At 39.3% G+C, this 16017-nt stretch overlaps 1 protein-coding gene across 1 annotated transcript in view; it reads left to right on the top strand.

The window, feature by feature from the left end:
* The window catches only part of SATB2 (SATB homeobox 2), a 181492-nt gene that overhangs the window by 103771 nt on the left and 61704 nt on the right, over window positions 1–16017 (top strand). The window contains exon 7 of the mRNA XM_059393138.1: window positions 5774–6246. Within this exon, the coding sequence (XP_059249121.1) occupies window positions 5774–6246 (473 nt within the window). The remainder of the gene's footprint in view (window positions 1–5773; window positions 6247–16017) is intronic.

Here is a 16017-nt window from a genome sequence, read left to right as displayed (position 1 = left end):
CAGAGAGCAGTTAGATAATGGTTTCCCATTTCCTGAAGTTTTCACTCATTCCCAGAAAGTTCAGAGGAATCTGTAAGGTATCCTGGAACTCTGAGTTTCTCAGAAACCGGAGCAGACTCCAGATCTGACCTGCTCACCTGCAAGGCCCCTACTCTGAGATCCTTTCCCAGGGGTTAGGAGAGCTACAGAAGGCCTCTCAGCTATGAGGCAGAGAAATGTTTCAGCCCATTTCAGCTTCTCTTGCCTTGACATTGCCTCAAGCCACATCCCGTTTGGGATTCAGACTTGAAGCTGGAGGCATCATTCCTTCCCAGGCACTTCCCAACCCCACAGATCCCCTTCAGGACTTCAGCAACAGTAGAATCAAATTCAGTGTGAATTAAATTGCAGCTCTGATTCAAAGCCCTGGAAGTAGTTGTGTTTTTTTATGTCTCTTTAATAAGTAAACGTCTTGGCTTTATTGAGAACAATTTTGATTGTGACTGTGGACATTGCTTTCATCATCAGAATGGGACTACAGTTTATCCTTCCCTTTTTTCCAGGATTTCTTTTTCACAGCCAAATATTGCAGAGATAAAATGGACCCTCAGAGCCAAGGTGTTGTCTTTGGACTTGGTTTAGTTTAAGATAGACTTGTTATATTTTCTATTAGAGGGACAAAGCAAAGCACAAAATCAGGCACTGCTGTTAGGTCTGCGTTTCAGCTATTGTGATTATTTTCAAATACATTTAAAAAGAAAGAAAGAGAGGCAGAGAGGGAAGGAGGAAGGAAAGAAAGAAGGAAGAAGGGAAAAAAGAAAAATAATGAACATACAATCTCAATTTTCAGTTGGAGTCTGGTACACTAGATGAGATGTTCCTCTGACCTTTTCTTAAAGCATTTGTCTTTGACCTGCTGTGACTTTAGAGGCTAAAATAGTGTTCTGATATTTTTTGTGAGAGTGGTAGCAGAAAAAAAAATGAAGATTTTCAAGTTTGGCAAAATCTGTACAAATTGTTACTGAAACCATATACTGTTCTGGTCCGTGGAGGTGGCAGCATGTTGGTCAGCATTTGATTGTTAAGCATTCTTAAAAGTCAACGAGGGACAGTTCTTAAAAGGGCAATGAGGGGCGCCTGGGTGGCTCAGTGGGTTAAGCCTCTTCCTTTGGCTCAGGTCATGATCTCAGGGTCCTGGGATCGAGCCCCTCATCGGGCTCTCTGCTCAGCAGGGAGCCTGCTTCCTCCTCTCTCTCTGCCTGCCTCTCTGCCTACTTGTGATCTCTGTCAAATAAATAAATAAAATCTTTAAAAAAAAAAAGTCACGATGATGATTTTTTAAAAAAATCTTTCTTCATAGGAAGTAAAAAAACTTGGCTTTTAGATAGAGAGACACTGAAAAATAGTGACAAAGTTTCTTCATTTGACCAAATTTTTTAATCAGTCTTCTAAATTTTCTCCATGGCCCATCTGTGCACTTCCTTGTAAAGAACCCTGCTAGGTCAGTTTAACCTGAACCCCCCATATCTGATCACCCCCCAATATCTGGTCAGTTCCCCCCCCTTCCCCCCCCCCCCCCCCCAGGTGATGTCTGATCGCTGTGGCCTGTCTTCATAAAGAACCCTGTTAGGTCAGTTTAGCCAGAACCGCCCTTATTCCTAATGTTTCCTCTTAGTGATTTTCTGTCTACTGACCCCCACCCTGCTCGTTGGCAGGGTGTTCCCATGTGTTGATTTGGTATTTGGGGTGGAGTCCAGTCTCTCTTCCCTGTCATAAAATCCCATTGCGGGGGTCCCTATGCTTATTGCGATGGTCCTGGATAAGGTCTAAGGTCTGTCTTACTGTCTTCAAAGAGTGTTGTTGAGTATCTTTTTCTTTAACAACTTCAGGGGTGTCTTTAGTCCTAGAGGTAGCCTACAGACTGTATCTGGTTTTCAGATAGGCTTTGTTTGGCAATTGTTGTGCTTTGCAAATGGAATTAATTGCCAATCCTTCAAAAATAGGCACTATCATGTAGTAATCCAGATTTTCCATTTTTTTGAGAAAACATCTGAAGAAATGACAATATGAGAAAGACAAAAACTGGACAAGGCGAGGTAGCGGCCACTTCCTTAGACTGGCAGGATTTCTCTCACTCCCCTGTATCTCTGCAGTTGGCTTCTCTGCCTTTTGTTCTCTACCTGGAGGTGTAGGCAGTTGCCTTTGCAATTGCTTCATTATGGTTATGGTTTTCTAAGGAATTGGTACTTCATGGTGTCACTGCATGTCCTTAAGGAAACTTCCACAGTCCCTATTTTTAAATAGATTACTTTATAAGGATCTGAGAACGCATATGAAAAAGGACATACTATGTACAATCTTAAAGGAAGATGAAGTGATATTATGCTGATTCTTAACTGCACCAACTCATGTAGTTTTTTGGAGCTCTGACAACGCTTAATTGTGTGCATAATTATGACTGGATCTGTGCATAGTTTTCTTATTAATGATGTGATGTAGATCTATTTCTTTTTTATATTTTTTTAAAGGATTTTATTTGGGGGCACCTGGGTGGCTGAGTCGGTTAAACGCTTGCCTTTGGCTCAGGTCATGATCCCAGGGTCCTGGGATGGAGCCCCACGTTTGGGTTCCTGCTCAGCAGGGAGCCTGCTTCTCCCTCTCCCTCTGCCTCTCCCCCTGCTGTGCTCTCTCTCTCCCCTTCTCTCTTTCTCTGTCAAATAAATAAATAAAGTCTTTTAAAAAAAAAAGATTTTATTTGTTTATTAGATGGAGAGAGACATAAGCATCCGGGAGGGGCAGAGGGACAAGCAGACTCCCCGCTGAGCAGGGAGACTGACAGGGTATAGGGGGCAGGGGTGGTTGATCCCAGGACCCTGATCATGACCTGAACCAAAGTCAGATGTTTAACTGACAGAGCCCCCCAGGTACCCATATTTAGATATATTTCAAGAAAGTGTAATTAAACCACCAAAGAATGTAAATACCGAAATTTTGGGAAGTTAGCTTTCAATCAAAGTGTGCATGCTGTAAATGTATGGTTCTATTTTTTTTTTTTTTAAGAAGAAAAAGAAAGGGATAAACTTTTACTTCTTAAGTACTTGAAAACATAATTTAATATTTGAATTTGCCTTTATTTTGGCTGATTTAAAAAGGAATTAAGCAAAAGTGAACCAAGTGTCTAGTAGATGCCAAGTACTTCTGTCTATAAAGTACAACTTTACTCCAGACCCAGTGCGTGGCTCCTCTCCTTCTTTCGTAAGGGAATCATAGTAGTGAATCCTGTCGTATGGAAACTGTGTTACATCACCTTTTGAAGCCTCTCAACCATTTGCTTGGTTTAGTTTTAAGATTGTATACCTTAAAGTTTAATTAATACAATGACTGAGAAATGTTTGCATTTAGAGGATAAGATTAAAATGATTTGTTCTCCTTGAACCTTGTGGAAGAAAGGTGAATACTACTAAACAAATTACATTGAAGGGATTAAATTAGAAATTGAGCCTTTAAACAAGTCTAAGATAAACTTTACTTATTTGGGGGTTCATAGGAAAGTTAATCATTCATTTTGTCTTTTTTTTAAGCAAAGTAGGAATAAATATCGTGTATGTCTGAATCTAAGGTGATCCCAAGACACTAACACTTATTTTCCCAGTCAGAAGTTTTAAATATGTAAAACCCAAAAACATTTGGATAAAATGATCAGATATTTACCAACATTTTAATTAACAATTAAATGATGTCTACATATGTATTTTAAAATGATATAGTACATAAAATATTAATTAGAAATACTATTTTTTTCTGCTTTTAAAGTTCATTGACTGATTTTATTCAAATTCTTCACTGGTGTCTGTCATTACAAAACCCCATGTTTTGAATCATTTACCCAGTTTTCTAGGACACACCATTTCTTCTCAAGTTGTTTTTGAGACTTTGAACTTTTGATACAAATATGATTCTGCCATTGTAAACATTATGCCAAGCTACGGGATCATTTGCACAATAGTGGGACAGCTATTCGTAAAATTTATGCTATATAGGTGACTACTTTTGATCTCTTGTTCTTTAATCTTAATAGGCTTTTACATGATTATATCCAGCATTTGCAATTGTAAGAAATAATTACTAAATCTGTTTGAAATTTTTGCTCAAAAGAGCAGATTTTGTTGGGGCACCTGGGTGGTTCAGTTGGTTATGGGTCGGATTCTTGATTTCAGCTTGGGTCATGATTTCAGGGTCGTGAGACGGAGCCCAGGGTCCAGCATCAGGCTCTGTGCTCAGCTCAGTCTGCTTAAGAATCTTTTCCTTCTCCCTCTGCCGCTCCCCACTCCCACTCTTTCTCTCTCTCTCTCAAATAAATAAATGTTTTTAAAAATACCAGAGTTTGGCGGGCACCTGGGTGGCTCAGTGGGTTAAGCTGCTGCCTTCAGCTCAGGTCATGATCTCAGGGTCCTGGGATCGAGTCCCGCATTGGGCTCTCTGCTCAGCAGGGAGCCTGCTTCCCTCTCTCTCTCTCTCTGCCTGCCTCGCTGCCTACTTGTGATCTCTGTCTGTCAAATAAATAAATAGAATCTTAAAAAAAAAAATACCAGAGTTTGTTAAATTTCATCTGTAAGGGTTTAAAACTAGTAATGATGAAGGTTATTTCAGCCTAGTACATTTTCTTCAAGCCAACCTTTGTTTTACATAATAATGTGATACTGAGATTTAGATAAAAATATGATTATGAGGGGCACCTGAGTGGCTCAGTCAGTTAAGCATCTGCCTTCGGCTTGGGTCCTGATCCCAGGGTCCTGGGATCGAGCCCTGCATCAGCTCCATGCTTGGCAGGGAGTCAGCTTCTCCCTCTGCCCCTCACTGGCAGCAAGCTGCGCATGCTTGTTCTCTCTCTCTGAAATTTATAAACAAAATCTTAAAAGAGAATGAAATTTGACTGTGAGGTGATTTGCTCTTCTCTGGGAAATATTCTTGGGAGTGGAAAAAAATGTGCCTCATTTTTGAACGTATAAGGTACTCACTTTCTTTTTCTTCTGCTTTTCCAAGTTATTCCTTAAATCTTTACTAGTAAAGTACAATAAAATGTAATAAGGAAGATATCCTGGGGGAGGGGAGGGGGAGATCTTACTTAATGGAAAGTCAAGGCAATGTTATTAATATGATGAGATTTTTTTTCTTATCCTAGTGCATATCACTATTATTAACATACCTATTTCTTAAAGAACTATTCCTATAACAAAGATAACAAGTGAGTAGATAAAAGGATATACTCCACGGTACACATTTTCTATGAATGTTCCCATAGTTGTGTAATACTTACTATGTGAGATTTTATTAGGAGGTGGCAGTTAATTTGGCAGGAGATGTTGTCCTTGTCATTTCCTGATAACCATGAACTACACCATTAACCACAAACTGCAGAAGATGAGAACAGCTGGTGTTTTTATAACAGAGGGTGATGAGGGAGATGAGAGAGCTTGGGAATATGAGAGGATTAGAATTTATCATGCTTAATGGTTTCTGTCTTGGTTATTCAATATAATGCCCACTTTTAAGAATTTAAGAAAAATGAAGTAAATATTATTATCTTCATATCACCTATGAAAAAAATCTAGTACTGACACATTTTGCAGGGAGGGATAACTCACTTTTACTCTGGGGCTTCCAGCTTTGCATGAAAAAAGCTTACGTCATTAATATACCAAATATAGGATAATTCAGTACTATGTATAGTAGCAATAAATTGGTATAGTACCAATGAAAATAATGATGAATTATCATTTTTATCTCTTAACAGTTGAAAGAGTGGAACGAGAAAACCTTTCAGACTATTGTGTTCTGGGCCAGCGTCCAATGCATTTACCAAATATGAACCAGCTGGCATCCTTGGGGAAAACCAACGAACAGTCTCCTCATAGCCAAATCCACCACAGTACTCCAATCCGAAACCAAGTGCCCGCATTACAGCCCATCATGAGCCCTGGTCTTCTTTCTCCCCAGCTCAGTCCACAACTTGTTAGGCAACAAATAGCCATGGCCCATCTGATAAACCAACAGATTGCTGTTAGCCGGCTCCTGGCTCACCAGCATCCTCAAGCCATCAACCAGCAGTTCCTGAACCATCCGCCCATTCCCAGAGCAGTTAAGCCAGAGCCAACCAACTCTTCCGTAGAAGTGTCTCCAGATATCTACCAGCAAGTCAGAGATGAGCTGAAGAGGGCAAGTGTGTCCCAAGCTGTCTTTGCAAGAGTGGCATTCAACCGCACACAGGTATGATTAGCTTTGAACTTGGTAATTGGTGGTTTAAGAGTAATACTGAGGACAGAATTGTGACATCTTTTTTATCCCTTTCAAAAAAGTGTTTATGGATCTCAGAGCACTCAGGATTAACTAATCATCCTTAGTTTGGGAAATACTGTCATCATTGATCCATATATGACCATAATTAACTAAATTCAGTAGGGTAATGAACATCTGTGAACCTGTCGCCCAACTCAGGACCCAGTGTTACCCGTGACTTGGGCCTATGTGCTTCTCTCTTCCTTTATCTTCTCCATTGTCTTTTCCCCAGGTGCAACCCCCATCTTGAATTTTGTGGTTATCATTCACTTGTGTTTTAAAAACTAGCTCTAAAACTATTTATGCATATGCAATCTATTATTTGCCTCATTTTTTAACTTCATAAAAAGAGTATCATTAATGTCATAATTTCTGTAATTAAAAAAAAAACTTTCAGAATATATAAGTTAAAGTTAAGATATTGATAAAATGGTAATGGATAGTTTACTCATATTTTTTGATGTTTTGGGAGTATTACATGTTAATGTAATACTAAAGGATAAAAAAAACTTAAACAGTTTATTTATGTATATCTTGTTTTATTGAGCCCCTCATCTCAGAGTTTCTGATTCCATAGTCCGGGGTAGTACCTGGAAACGTGCATTTGTATCCAAGTCCCAGATGATTCTGATACAACTGGCCTGGGAGTCATACTTTGAAAACCACTAATTTAGTCCTTATATGAATAACAAAAAAATTAAAATGCTAATCTCAAGGAGCTAATGACCTGGTAATTTTTAAAAAATGTACTTGGATAACGAAAGTAAAATGAGAAGTAATGTGAATAGTGTAGGAGAAGAACTGTGGTTGTAGTGGGTTATAGCTCCACGAGGAACTGGGGGCAGGGAATCCTCACAGGAGGATGAATATAGTGCTTTCAAGAGGACAGTAGGTTGAAGTTTGTCACTCTCCTAATTGCAAGGCAAGAAGCTAAGCTTTATGCAGATGTAGAGATGAAAAACAGTGTGGGCCAACACATTTGTAAACACCTGACTTCAGTATTAAGTTGCTGGAAACTTAGACCTTGAAGGATAAATGGAATTTAACAGGAAAAGATGGAAAAGAAGGGTATTTTAGGCTAAAGGAATTAATGAGAAAAGTGCCAAGTCAGGCACGTTTGGGAATAGTTGGTAGTCGATAGCAAAGTCAGATAATAAAACTTAAAAGGTGGAAACAGATCAAAAAATGTCTTAGGGCCATGCTAGGAACTTTGAACTTTAATAGGGCACTGGAAACCACTGGAGGTCTTATGTAGGAATATGCTGTGATCTAGTAATCAGAATCGGATCTCATGATAGCAAGAGGGTAGCAATACCATTTAGAAAGCGGCCCTGTGTCCAGCTGAAATGTGTAGAAGTTTGGAACGAGGCTGGTGGTGGTAAAAATAGAGTACAGAGTCAGGAAGCACTGTGCAAATAAAGTTGACAGAAAGTATAGCCACCATAATGCCAAGGTTTGAGCCCCGTGACGGAGAATAAATCATAATTACTTCAAGTATCGAGAACATTGAAAGAGATGGTTGGAATAAGTTTTGAGTGATTATTGTGGATTAGGCTGTTTTGACCCTGAAGTGCTGGCCGATTTCTTAAATGAAGGGATGCAGAAATCATTGAAAATATGAGTTTGGTGCTAAAAAGAGTTTTCAGGGCTGGAGAAAGAGATTAGAAATTTATTGACAGAGCCTGAGATTTAGAGAGTTGGGAAAGGGAGGAGAAAAAAAATCACTACTCCTCTGCCCTGGAAAAGAGACAGAAGAAAGGCTGGTAAAGGTGGGAGCAGGTGTGGACGGAAGGTTAAGGAGGTAGTAGTGAGAGCACAGAGAACATGAGCAGAGTTTCCGGGAGACTTGTCCATGTGTGCAAGACTAAGACATCTGGGAGCAAGAAGCTTGAACCCTGTCATGAAACTTGCCGATTGGTTGGGAGAGATCTTTGGCAAACTGAGAGTATAATTTCATTAGAGTGGAGAAGGCAGGAGCCAGAATTTAGGAGTTAAGGAGTGACTAACCGTTGACAATACAGAAGCAAGGGCTGCAAAATTACTCTTTCCAGGAGCTGGCGTTGAAAAGGAGGCCAGAAGTGTGTTGACAGTTTGAATGTGATGGGGCTTCAGTCCGAGATCGAAGGAATTACCCAGTAGTTTGGGGACTCGGCTTAAGTTAACAGGCATGAACTAGTGATGGAACCAAGCACTGTGGTTTGGTAAGAGACTCCAGGAATGTCGGAACCAGGGGACTGGGAGAAGGGAAGAAGCACAGTGGGGCTGTGTGAGGTTTGGTGCTGACAGATTAGGTATGGCAGGAGACCAAGAGGGGGAAATCTCTTGCTCCCTTGACTCTTAGCTAATTTATACATTCTATTATTGACAGACTTAGTTGACATCTTTAAAAAAAAACGCGTTTGGAGGTTCACAGAGGTCTGCACATGTTCCAGATAGCACCCTGTGACTTCTTTTTTTGACCGAAAGCACTCAAGCAGCATTTGTGCGCGTCCGCAGTTATCTGAACTCGTGTTATGAAAATCTCCGATTCTTTTGAACAAGTCTGTTGCATGTTATTGCTAAATACAAAGTGGAAGGGTGCATCTTTTAGTCTTTATTTTGCATTGTGTGTGTGTGTGTGTGTGTGTGCTTTCATCTATCATTCATGTGCATGAATGGGCATTTCATAGCCAGCCAACATTTTATTGCCTGGTTATATATACAGTTCCTTTGGCTAAGGATAAAACTGAAAGCATGGTTGGATTTTAGAATCAAATACAGTATACGAAGCCTCAGAGAGGACTCACAGAGAGACTAGATAGAAGACAGACCATGCTGGTGTGGGGGCCTGCTCTGCCAAGGCCCTCGGATCTTGGAAGTCTGTCTTGTCCTGCACAGCCCTTTTTGTCTATTTTTATGGATTAATGATTTTTCTTTGGCAGTGCCATCGTTCAAGTGCCAAGTTATAAAAGGTCTAATTGAAGCATGGAACACATTTTATTATTTTCCTCCTGCCATTAAATTTGTAAGATGGCTACACCCAGAAAGGAACATTCACTTTCAATCAACATGAGTTTGAGTTCATGGGCCAGCCTTGAGGATATCAAATGGAAACTGCATAGGAATGTATGAGTATTTCCTTTTAAAATTCTGCTTTTAATTTGGGAAAGCTTTTCATCCCTCTGGGATCATAACCTGTTGTGTATAAAGCCCAACCTAATCAAGGTAGATGGTATTGACAGAATGACATAGTTTGAACTTAAGCTGGAGGTCAGCAGGCAGATTGTTTTTGCTGCATATACTGTAGTCACTAACATCAAGGTTGGACAGCTGGGTTTCACCAGCAGAATCATTAAATGGAAAATATGGTGTATTATGCTCCATGAAACCAGCCATGGATTTTCCAAAAGTTAGGCTTTTTTGAGTGGAATCAGACATTGATGGGTGATATAATGATTTGCTAGCTATAATAAACACAAATTAACTTCATTGATAGAACATAAATGAACAGTTAATCTTTGGATAGAAAAGAATTTCAACATTTTTTTTCCCTCAAAGCAAACAGGATTATAACCTCTTCTTTTAGATGGATACCCAAGGATATGTCTTATATTTAGTTGCTTTACTGATAGGTCATATATCTTTAGTCCACTGAATATTTTCTTTTTTTTTTTAAGATTTTATTTATTTATTTGAGACAGAGAGAGAGAGCATATGAATACATGCATGAGCAGGAGGGGAGGGGCAGAGGCAGAGGAAGAAGCAGACTCCCCTCTGAATGGGAAACCTTGATTCTAGGACCTCGAGATCATGACCTAAGCTGAAGGCAGATGCTTAACCAACTAAGTCCCCAGGGCTTCCCCACTGAATATTTTCTAATAGTTTATGATCTCTATTACTCATTTATTACCAAATTCAAGAGGAAGCAACTCTATTTGCCACCCTATAGTTCACATTCCTTGTTTTGTGCTTAATGATTGGACTAGTAATAACCAGTAATTAGAGAGGGAAAGTGTCTCTGTATAGAAAAAAATCACATGTATAACATTCATAAATGAAGCTAAAGCTAAAAAAAATAGACATCAGGACACCTGGGTGTCTCAGTCGTTAAGCATCTGCCTTTGGCTTAGGTCATGATCCCAGGGTCCTGGGATGGAGCCCCACATCGGGCTCCCCACTCTGCGGCAAGCCTGCTTCTTCTTCTTCTCCCACTCCCCCTGCTTGTGTTCCCTCTTTCACTGTGTCTCTCTCTGTCAAATAAAATAATAAAATCTTAAACAAATAAAAAATAAAGCATCAGCCTAGTTTGTCATGTTTGAAACTTCCCGATGAAGAGCTCCAATTCATAGTAAACAGCATTTGAAAATGCCACTTTTCCAAAGAGAAACTATTAATGACTGTTTCTATCTGATCCTTTGCCCCTGTGAGTATATCATCTGGTGATAGAAAATAGCACAACTGAGGGAATAGCGCTATATTTCCAAGAGCTTGCTTTAATACATTTTTATGTTAATCAGTGTGTGCTGAGATCCTGCGGCACTAGGATAGCACGTCTTCAGCTTGGGCTCGAGATGAGGGAGTTCTAGATGCAGGGTATAGCAGAGCTTCATTGACTGTGCCGACCAGATGCTAGAAGCCTGTTCTTGTCATTAGGACCTTACGTAAAATATATTCTGAGCACCATCCCTTTCTTCTTTATTAGACTTTTGGAGGAAGAGGTTAACCCCACTTTTTGGGTCTCTGAGGATTTTATGACAAATGAGACATAAGATGTGTTCTGACCTGGTCATTTCAGGCAGTCCTGTGGTCTATTTCTAAGCGTTTCTGTTACGTGTGGTCACAGAGTGAGGTGGTGTGGTCAGTACACCTGAGGAGGCTGAGGCAGATGACATGCCTGCTCTCATTTTGGCTTTCTAATTCCTACCTTCTGTCCCCGTTCTTTTACTCCTGGAAGCTAGCAACTGCTACTCAGCTTTTCATTCAAAGGACTTTCCTCAGGCTACTGGATTTTGCTTTCCTCACACTGGCAGACAGCTGGAAATACTTACCCAGTGTCTGACAGGTGCAGGAGGATGAACGTCCAGCTCCCCTGCCTGGGGACAGGCAGCAGTAGGGACAGCCCGGAAGTGTGGCTTCTCTTCCAGAGCTGTCTGCGAGAGGCCGAGGCGGGGACTGCCTGCTCTTCCTCCTTCCCTGCCTCTCCCATGCCCTCATCAGTTTCCCTCCGAAACACTTCCTTAATAGATCCCTTGCACGGGAATCTCCCTCAGGATGTGCTTCTTATCCCAGATCGTGGATCAGGCCACTGCGAGTCTAAATTGGCTTTGGGGCCTATCGTGGGGTAGTAGGTTGAATGAAACTGACCTTCAATACTATGCCTCCTACCTTCCAAGTCTAAAGTCATACGGCACTGTGGGAACAGTATAGATGTTTTACTGGCCTACTTTCTCTTGAAAATATTGTCACTATTCTTACTTTAAACATAATTCAGTGGACTGATACTGATATTGTCTAGATTTACTTACAGATAGTGAATGTGAGGGAGAAAAAAAGAAAGAGACAAAGAGGGAATGAGCCTGAAACAGACACTGGATTTGAAGCCCTGTGAGGTCTTCCAAACTTAAACTAAAACTACCCTTCCTGAGTCTGAGTCTGAATTACGTGATGCATGTGAGTTTCTGAGTAGCTTTGCTGCCTTGCCCTTCCTGTCTCCAGTGCTCTGTCAGTGATGCAGATGGTGTTTGTAGCACTAATAATTTCTAGAAATAATAGGACCCGTACTCTATTTAGTTTCTTTTTTCTTTTCCCCTTTCTTCTCTTTCTCCCTCCCTCTCTCCTTCCTTCCTTTTTTTTTTTTTAAGATTTTTACCTTCCTTTCTTTTGTGATTCATTTTCTCTTGCTTATTTCCTTAATTTAGAGTTGGCCTACTCTCACTTACTAGGCTTATGGACATTAAATATGTTGCTTGCCTATTCACTGTGTTTCCATTTGTGCTTTTTGACAGTTTGATTATGAATCCTAACTTTGAATGTTGTTTTGCCCTGTGGCATTTTGTGGACTTAAAAAAAAAAAAAGTAATCAGAGGCTTGTGACACTATGAAAAGGTTTATGACCGTATTTTAAAAGACTTACTATTAGCAAGGAATGGTTGTGGGATGCCCACTGACCTATAACAAGGATGGTTTCATAAAATATGTACACTGATTCTTCCTTAATAGATTAACTATTCTCTAATTTATTTAAAAATCCAATGACCTACATATTCACATGCTCAGAAATCCCCCATTTACTAACATAGTTTCTCCTTCGAGACCTTCCGTCTGAGTAAATCTGTTAAATGAAGTAGAGGAAGCTTTGATCCAAACGAGGCTAAATCCATTGGAACGGATGCCCTGCCCCACATGAATGGGAGCATTAGAATGTCAGAAAAGGGAAATTAGGTGTGACACGTCCCATCTCTGTGTTACTATCTCCTTTCCTTGACAGTAGAGGTCAGGAAATCCCCTTACACAAGGAATCAGCAGTAAGAACTTTCTACAGTTTGAAAATCAGACTTTTGCCACATTCATTATTCATAGCGTAGAGTTATTTTTCTTTTTCCTCTGGCAGATTACATCATAACTCAGAAAGTTCAGGTCCATTTTCTGTTTCAGGTAGTTCTCCTGAGCCAATTCTTAGAAACATGGTTTCAGCAGAAGCACAGATGTGTTTCACACAATGTGCTATTCTGTAACTGTAGGCCCCTAATTTGGTATCTTGCTCCTTCTTCAGTTTGATGCAAAAGTCACCAAGTTACACAGTTTGCAAGCTTTTGTCAGACACCTTGCTTGAGATAATTCCTCATCGTGGTCTTATCTCATAGAGAAAAGGATTTTAAAAATCCTTTGGGAAATCATTTGGTTGACCTGTCCTTATGGGACTATTTTTTATTTTTTATGAGACTTTGTAAAGAATCTGCTGTTTACTCATCAAAGCCACATCATCTGAAGAAACTTTAAGGCCAGGGTCATAAATACAATTTTATGAAGTGACTCAGCAACTGGAGAATGTTTTGAACAGATTGGAAAATTAGATTGAATATTGTATCAGGAAAGTTGGCAGTGAGGTCAATGGCTAGAAATGTACATGTCTGTGTGAAATGACATGGATTTTGCTTTTAGGCTTTATTGGCACCATGTTTATAATATATGCATGCCTATATTATTAAGGTCAAAAGTGTCTAAGGACTTGCTAAGCACTATATTTTGAAGTGGCACAGTTAGGAAGAGATATGTAGCAACAGTGTGAACATTTTAGCAACCAAAATATTTGGAAATCTAAACTTAAGTGCATTACCAGTCAATTTGGGGGTGAAGAAAGTCTTGTGTTTGATTTATACATATTGTTGGCCAAAGATAGGCTTGATTTAATTACACGTACAGTTTATGTTTGTAGAAAACTTGACCTTCAAGATATTCAGAATTATTTCTCGGCCAACCTCTCGTCCCAGCCATCATTATTTCTTACTATGCAGTAGAGATACGGGCGCTGAGCCAGTCATCCAGGAATAGAACACAATGTAAACCCAGGGGTCTTGACTCCATGGTCCAGTGAGCTGGTTATAAAATGACAAGGAAACCTGTGAGAAAAAGGAAGTCCATCCACTGAAAGATGGCCTTTAAATATGAAATGCCGCAGATCAGGCATGAACATGTTATTGGGTTTTGAAGCAAATAATACAACCTCTTTTGATTTCAACATTGAATTAATAAAGTAGGAAACGATGGCCCGCTTGCTTCATAAAATAGGCGCTCTTTCATTTCAGAGCCACTGGCGGGAATTCGAAGATTTAAAGATTGGAATAATATTAATATCTCTCAGGATAGCAGTGTCTCAGAGTTCTTAGATGGCTTAAGGATGGTCCCTAGCTAGTGGTCTCACAGTAGTTCCTGTTGTACATATAAGAGCTATCATTAATTAGCACCTTTTGGACAATTCCAATGGAGAAGGATGGAGGAGATACTGGCTTCATGTTCTGGGTAGAGAGAAGATTGACTCAGTAACTGTCGAACATCTGTAACCCTCTCCTTGTTCCTAAATCTACTTGGAAGGAGAGTTTTGTGTAAAAGAATATATAAAGACACGCCCCCCTTCACAAAAGTGGCACCAAAGAGTCAGGAAACAAAGATGATAGTACGATGTTCTGTCTAGTCCTATCCCTGACCAGTGTGCAAAGTTCTTAAAAATTAGTTACTGAAATAATTATAGAAAAACTCCAGTTTCTCCATGTTAGCTTAAAAAAAAAAAAAAAGGCTGCCTTCCGGGGATGGTTTTATAAGTTTTTGTCAGTATTTTCTAACAAGGAGTGATCAACTCATTTCATACAGATGTGGAATCTCTCTTTTCAATAAGGACTTTCTTTTATCTCCAGTGAGTGTATCTCAATATAGACCTGTATTTTAAGTATAAAGGCCTATTTTAGTGTTTAACTAGTCTCCTTCGGTCCTAGGTGATGTTTGCAATTAAAGTAGAATTTTTCTAGAAGAAATACAAGGACCACTAGCTTTACATCCCATTATTTATATACTTTTCCACCATTGTTTATTTAAAGTAATAAAAAAACATACAAGGAGTGTTCCTTTCATGGTCATTGATTGAAATGATGACCATTTGGCCTGGGGTTAAGTGCATGTTTGTTCAAATAAAGCAAATTAAATTTAAAGGCCAGAAATGCTGTGAGAAAAATATAACTGAATCAATTTGAAGTCACTTGGAGATTACAAGGTTGTTTACATTCTGTCTATAAGATTTGTACCTAAAATTATCATTGTAGACTACAGCATTTACTGTCAGACTTCTCTGACTGCAGTACCCAGTGAGAAGTACTTTGTACATCACGAGCTGGTACAGACACTCACACATGTGCTCATATGTATGTGTGTCTGTCTTGAGCTCCATTTCATTTCCACCGTTTATTTATCTATATGTTTCCAAGGCAAAGTCTTCTTGAAGGGAAAAAAAAAAAAGCGTTCATCAAATAATACTTGTATCATGTGTGAAGTACTCTGGTAATTTCCAGTCTATTTAACTGCATTTCATTATAAAAATAGTTATGATGTATTGAAATAATTCTATCATCCACTGATAATTGTGACCCTTATTTAAACAAAAATGCAAATGAAGGTTTTTCTTTAAATGACTACAGAGTTACTTAAAGAAGAAAAGTTGTTTTACTTTCCTGAAGTATAAAATGAATATCTTGGTTTAGTGATATGCTGGATATCCATGTGGTCCTTCCACTTTATATAATCAATTAAATTTTTCTTTACATTATCTTCAGTCCCAAATAATTTTAAATATTCTCCTTTCTGAAATGTATTCTTTACATTTTCTGCCTTCTTTATGGGAAGGTTTCAGTGAAATGTAAGTGGAGGGCCTTGAAAACTTGAAGTCGCAAATTCAGGATAAGAATTGTATTTTGGTATTAGTTCTGTATTTATTAATTCATTCATTTAACAAATATTTGTTAAGCATTCAGAGACTGTGGTAGGCATTATATATATATATTTTTAAAGATTTTATTTATTTATTTGTCAGAGAGAGAGCGAGCGAGAGCGAGCATAGGCAGACAGAGTGGAAGGCAGAGTCAGAGGGAGAAGCAGGCTCCCTGTGGAGCAAGGAGCCCAATGTGGGACTCGATCCCAGGACGCTGGGATCATGACCTGAGCCGAAGGCAGCTGCTC

Source organism: Mustela nigripes, chromosome 3 (genome assembly GCF_022355385.1).
Source record: "Mustela nigripes isolate SB6536 chromosome 3, MUSNIG.SB6536, whole genome shotgun sequence".
Lineage (NCBI taxonomy): Eukaryota > Metazoa > Chordata > Mammalia > Carnivora > Mustelidae > Mustela > Mustela nigripes.
The sequence above is the reverse complement of the archived record's forward strand: the minus strand, read 5'-3'. Positions and strand labels throughout refer to the sequence as shown.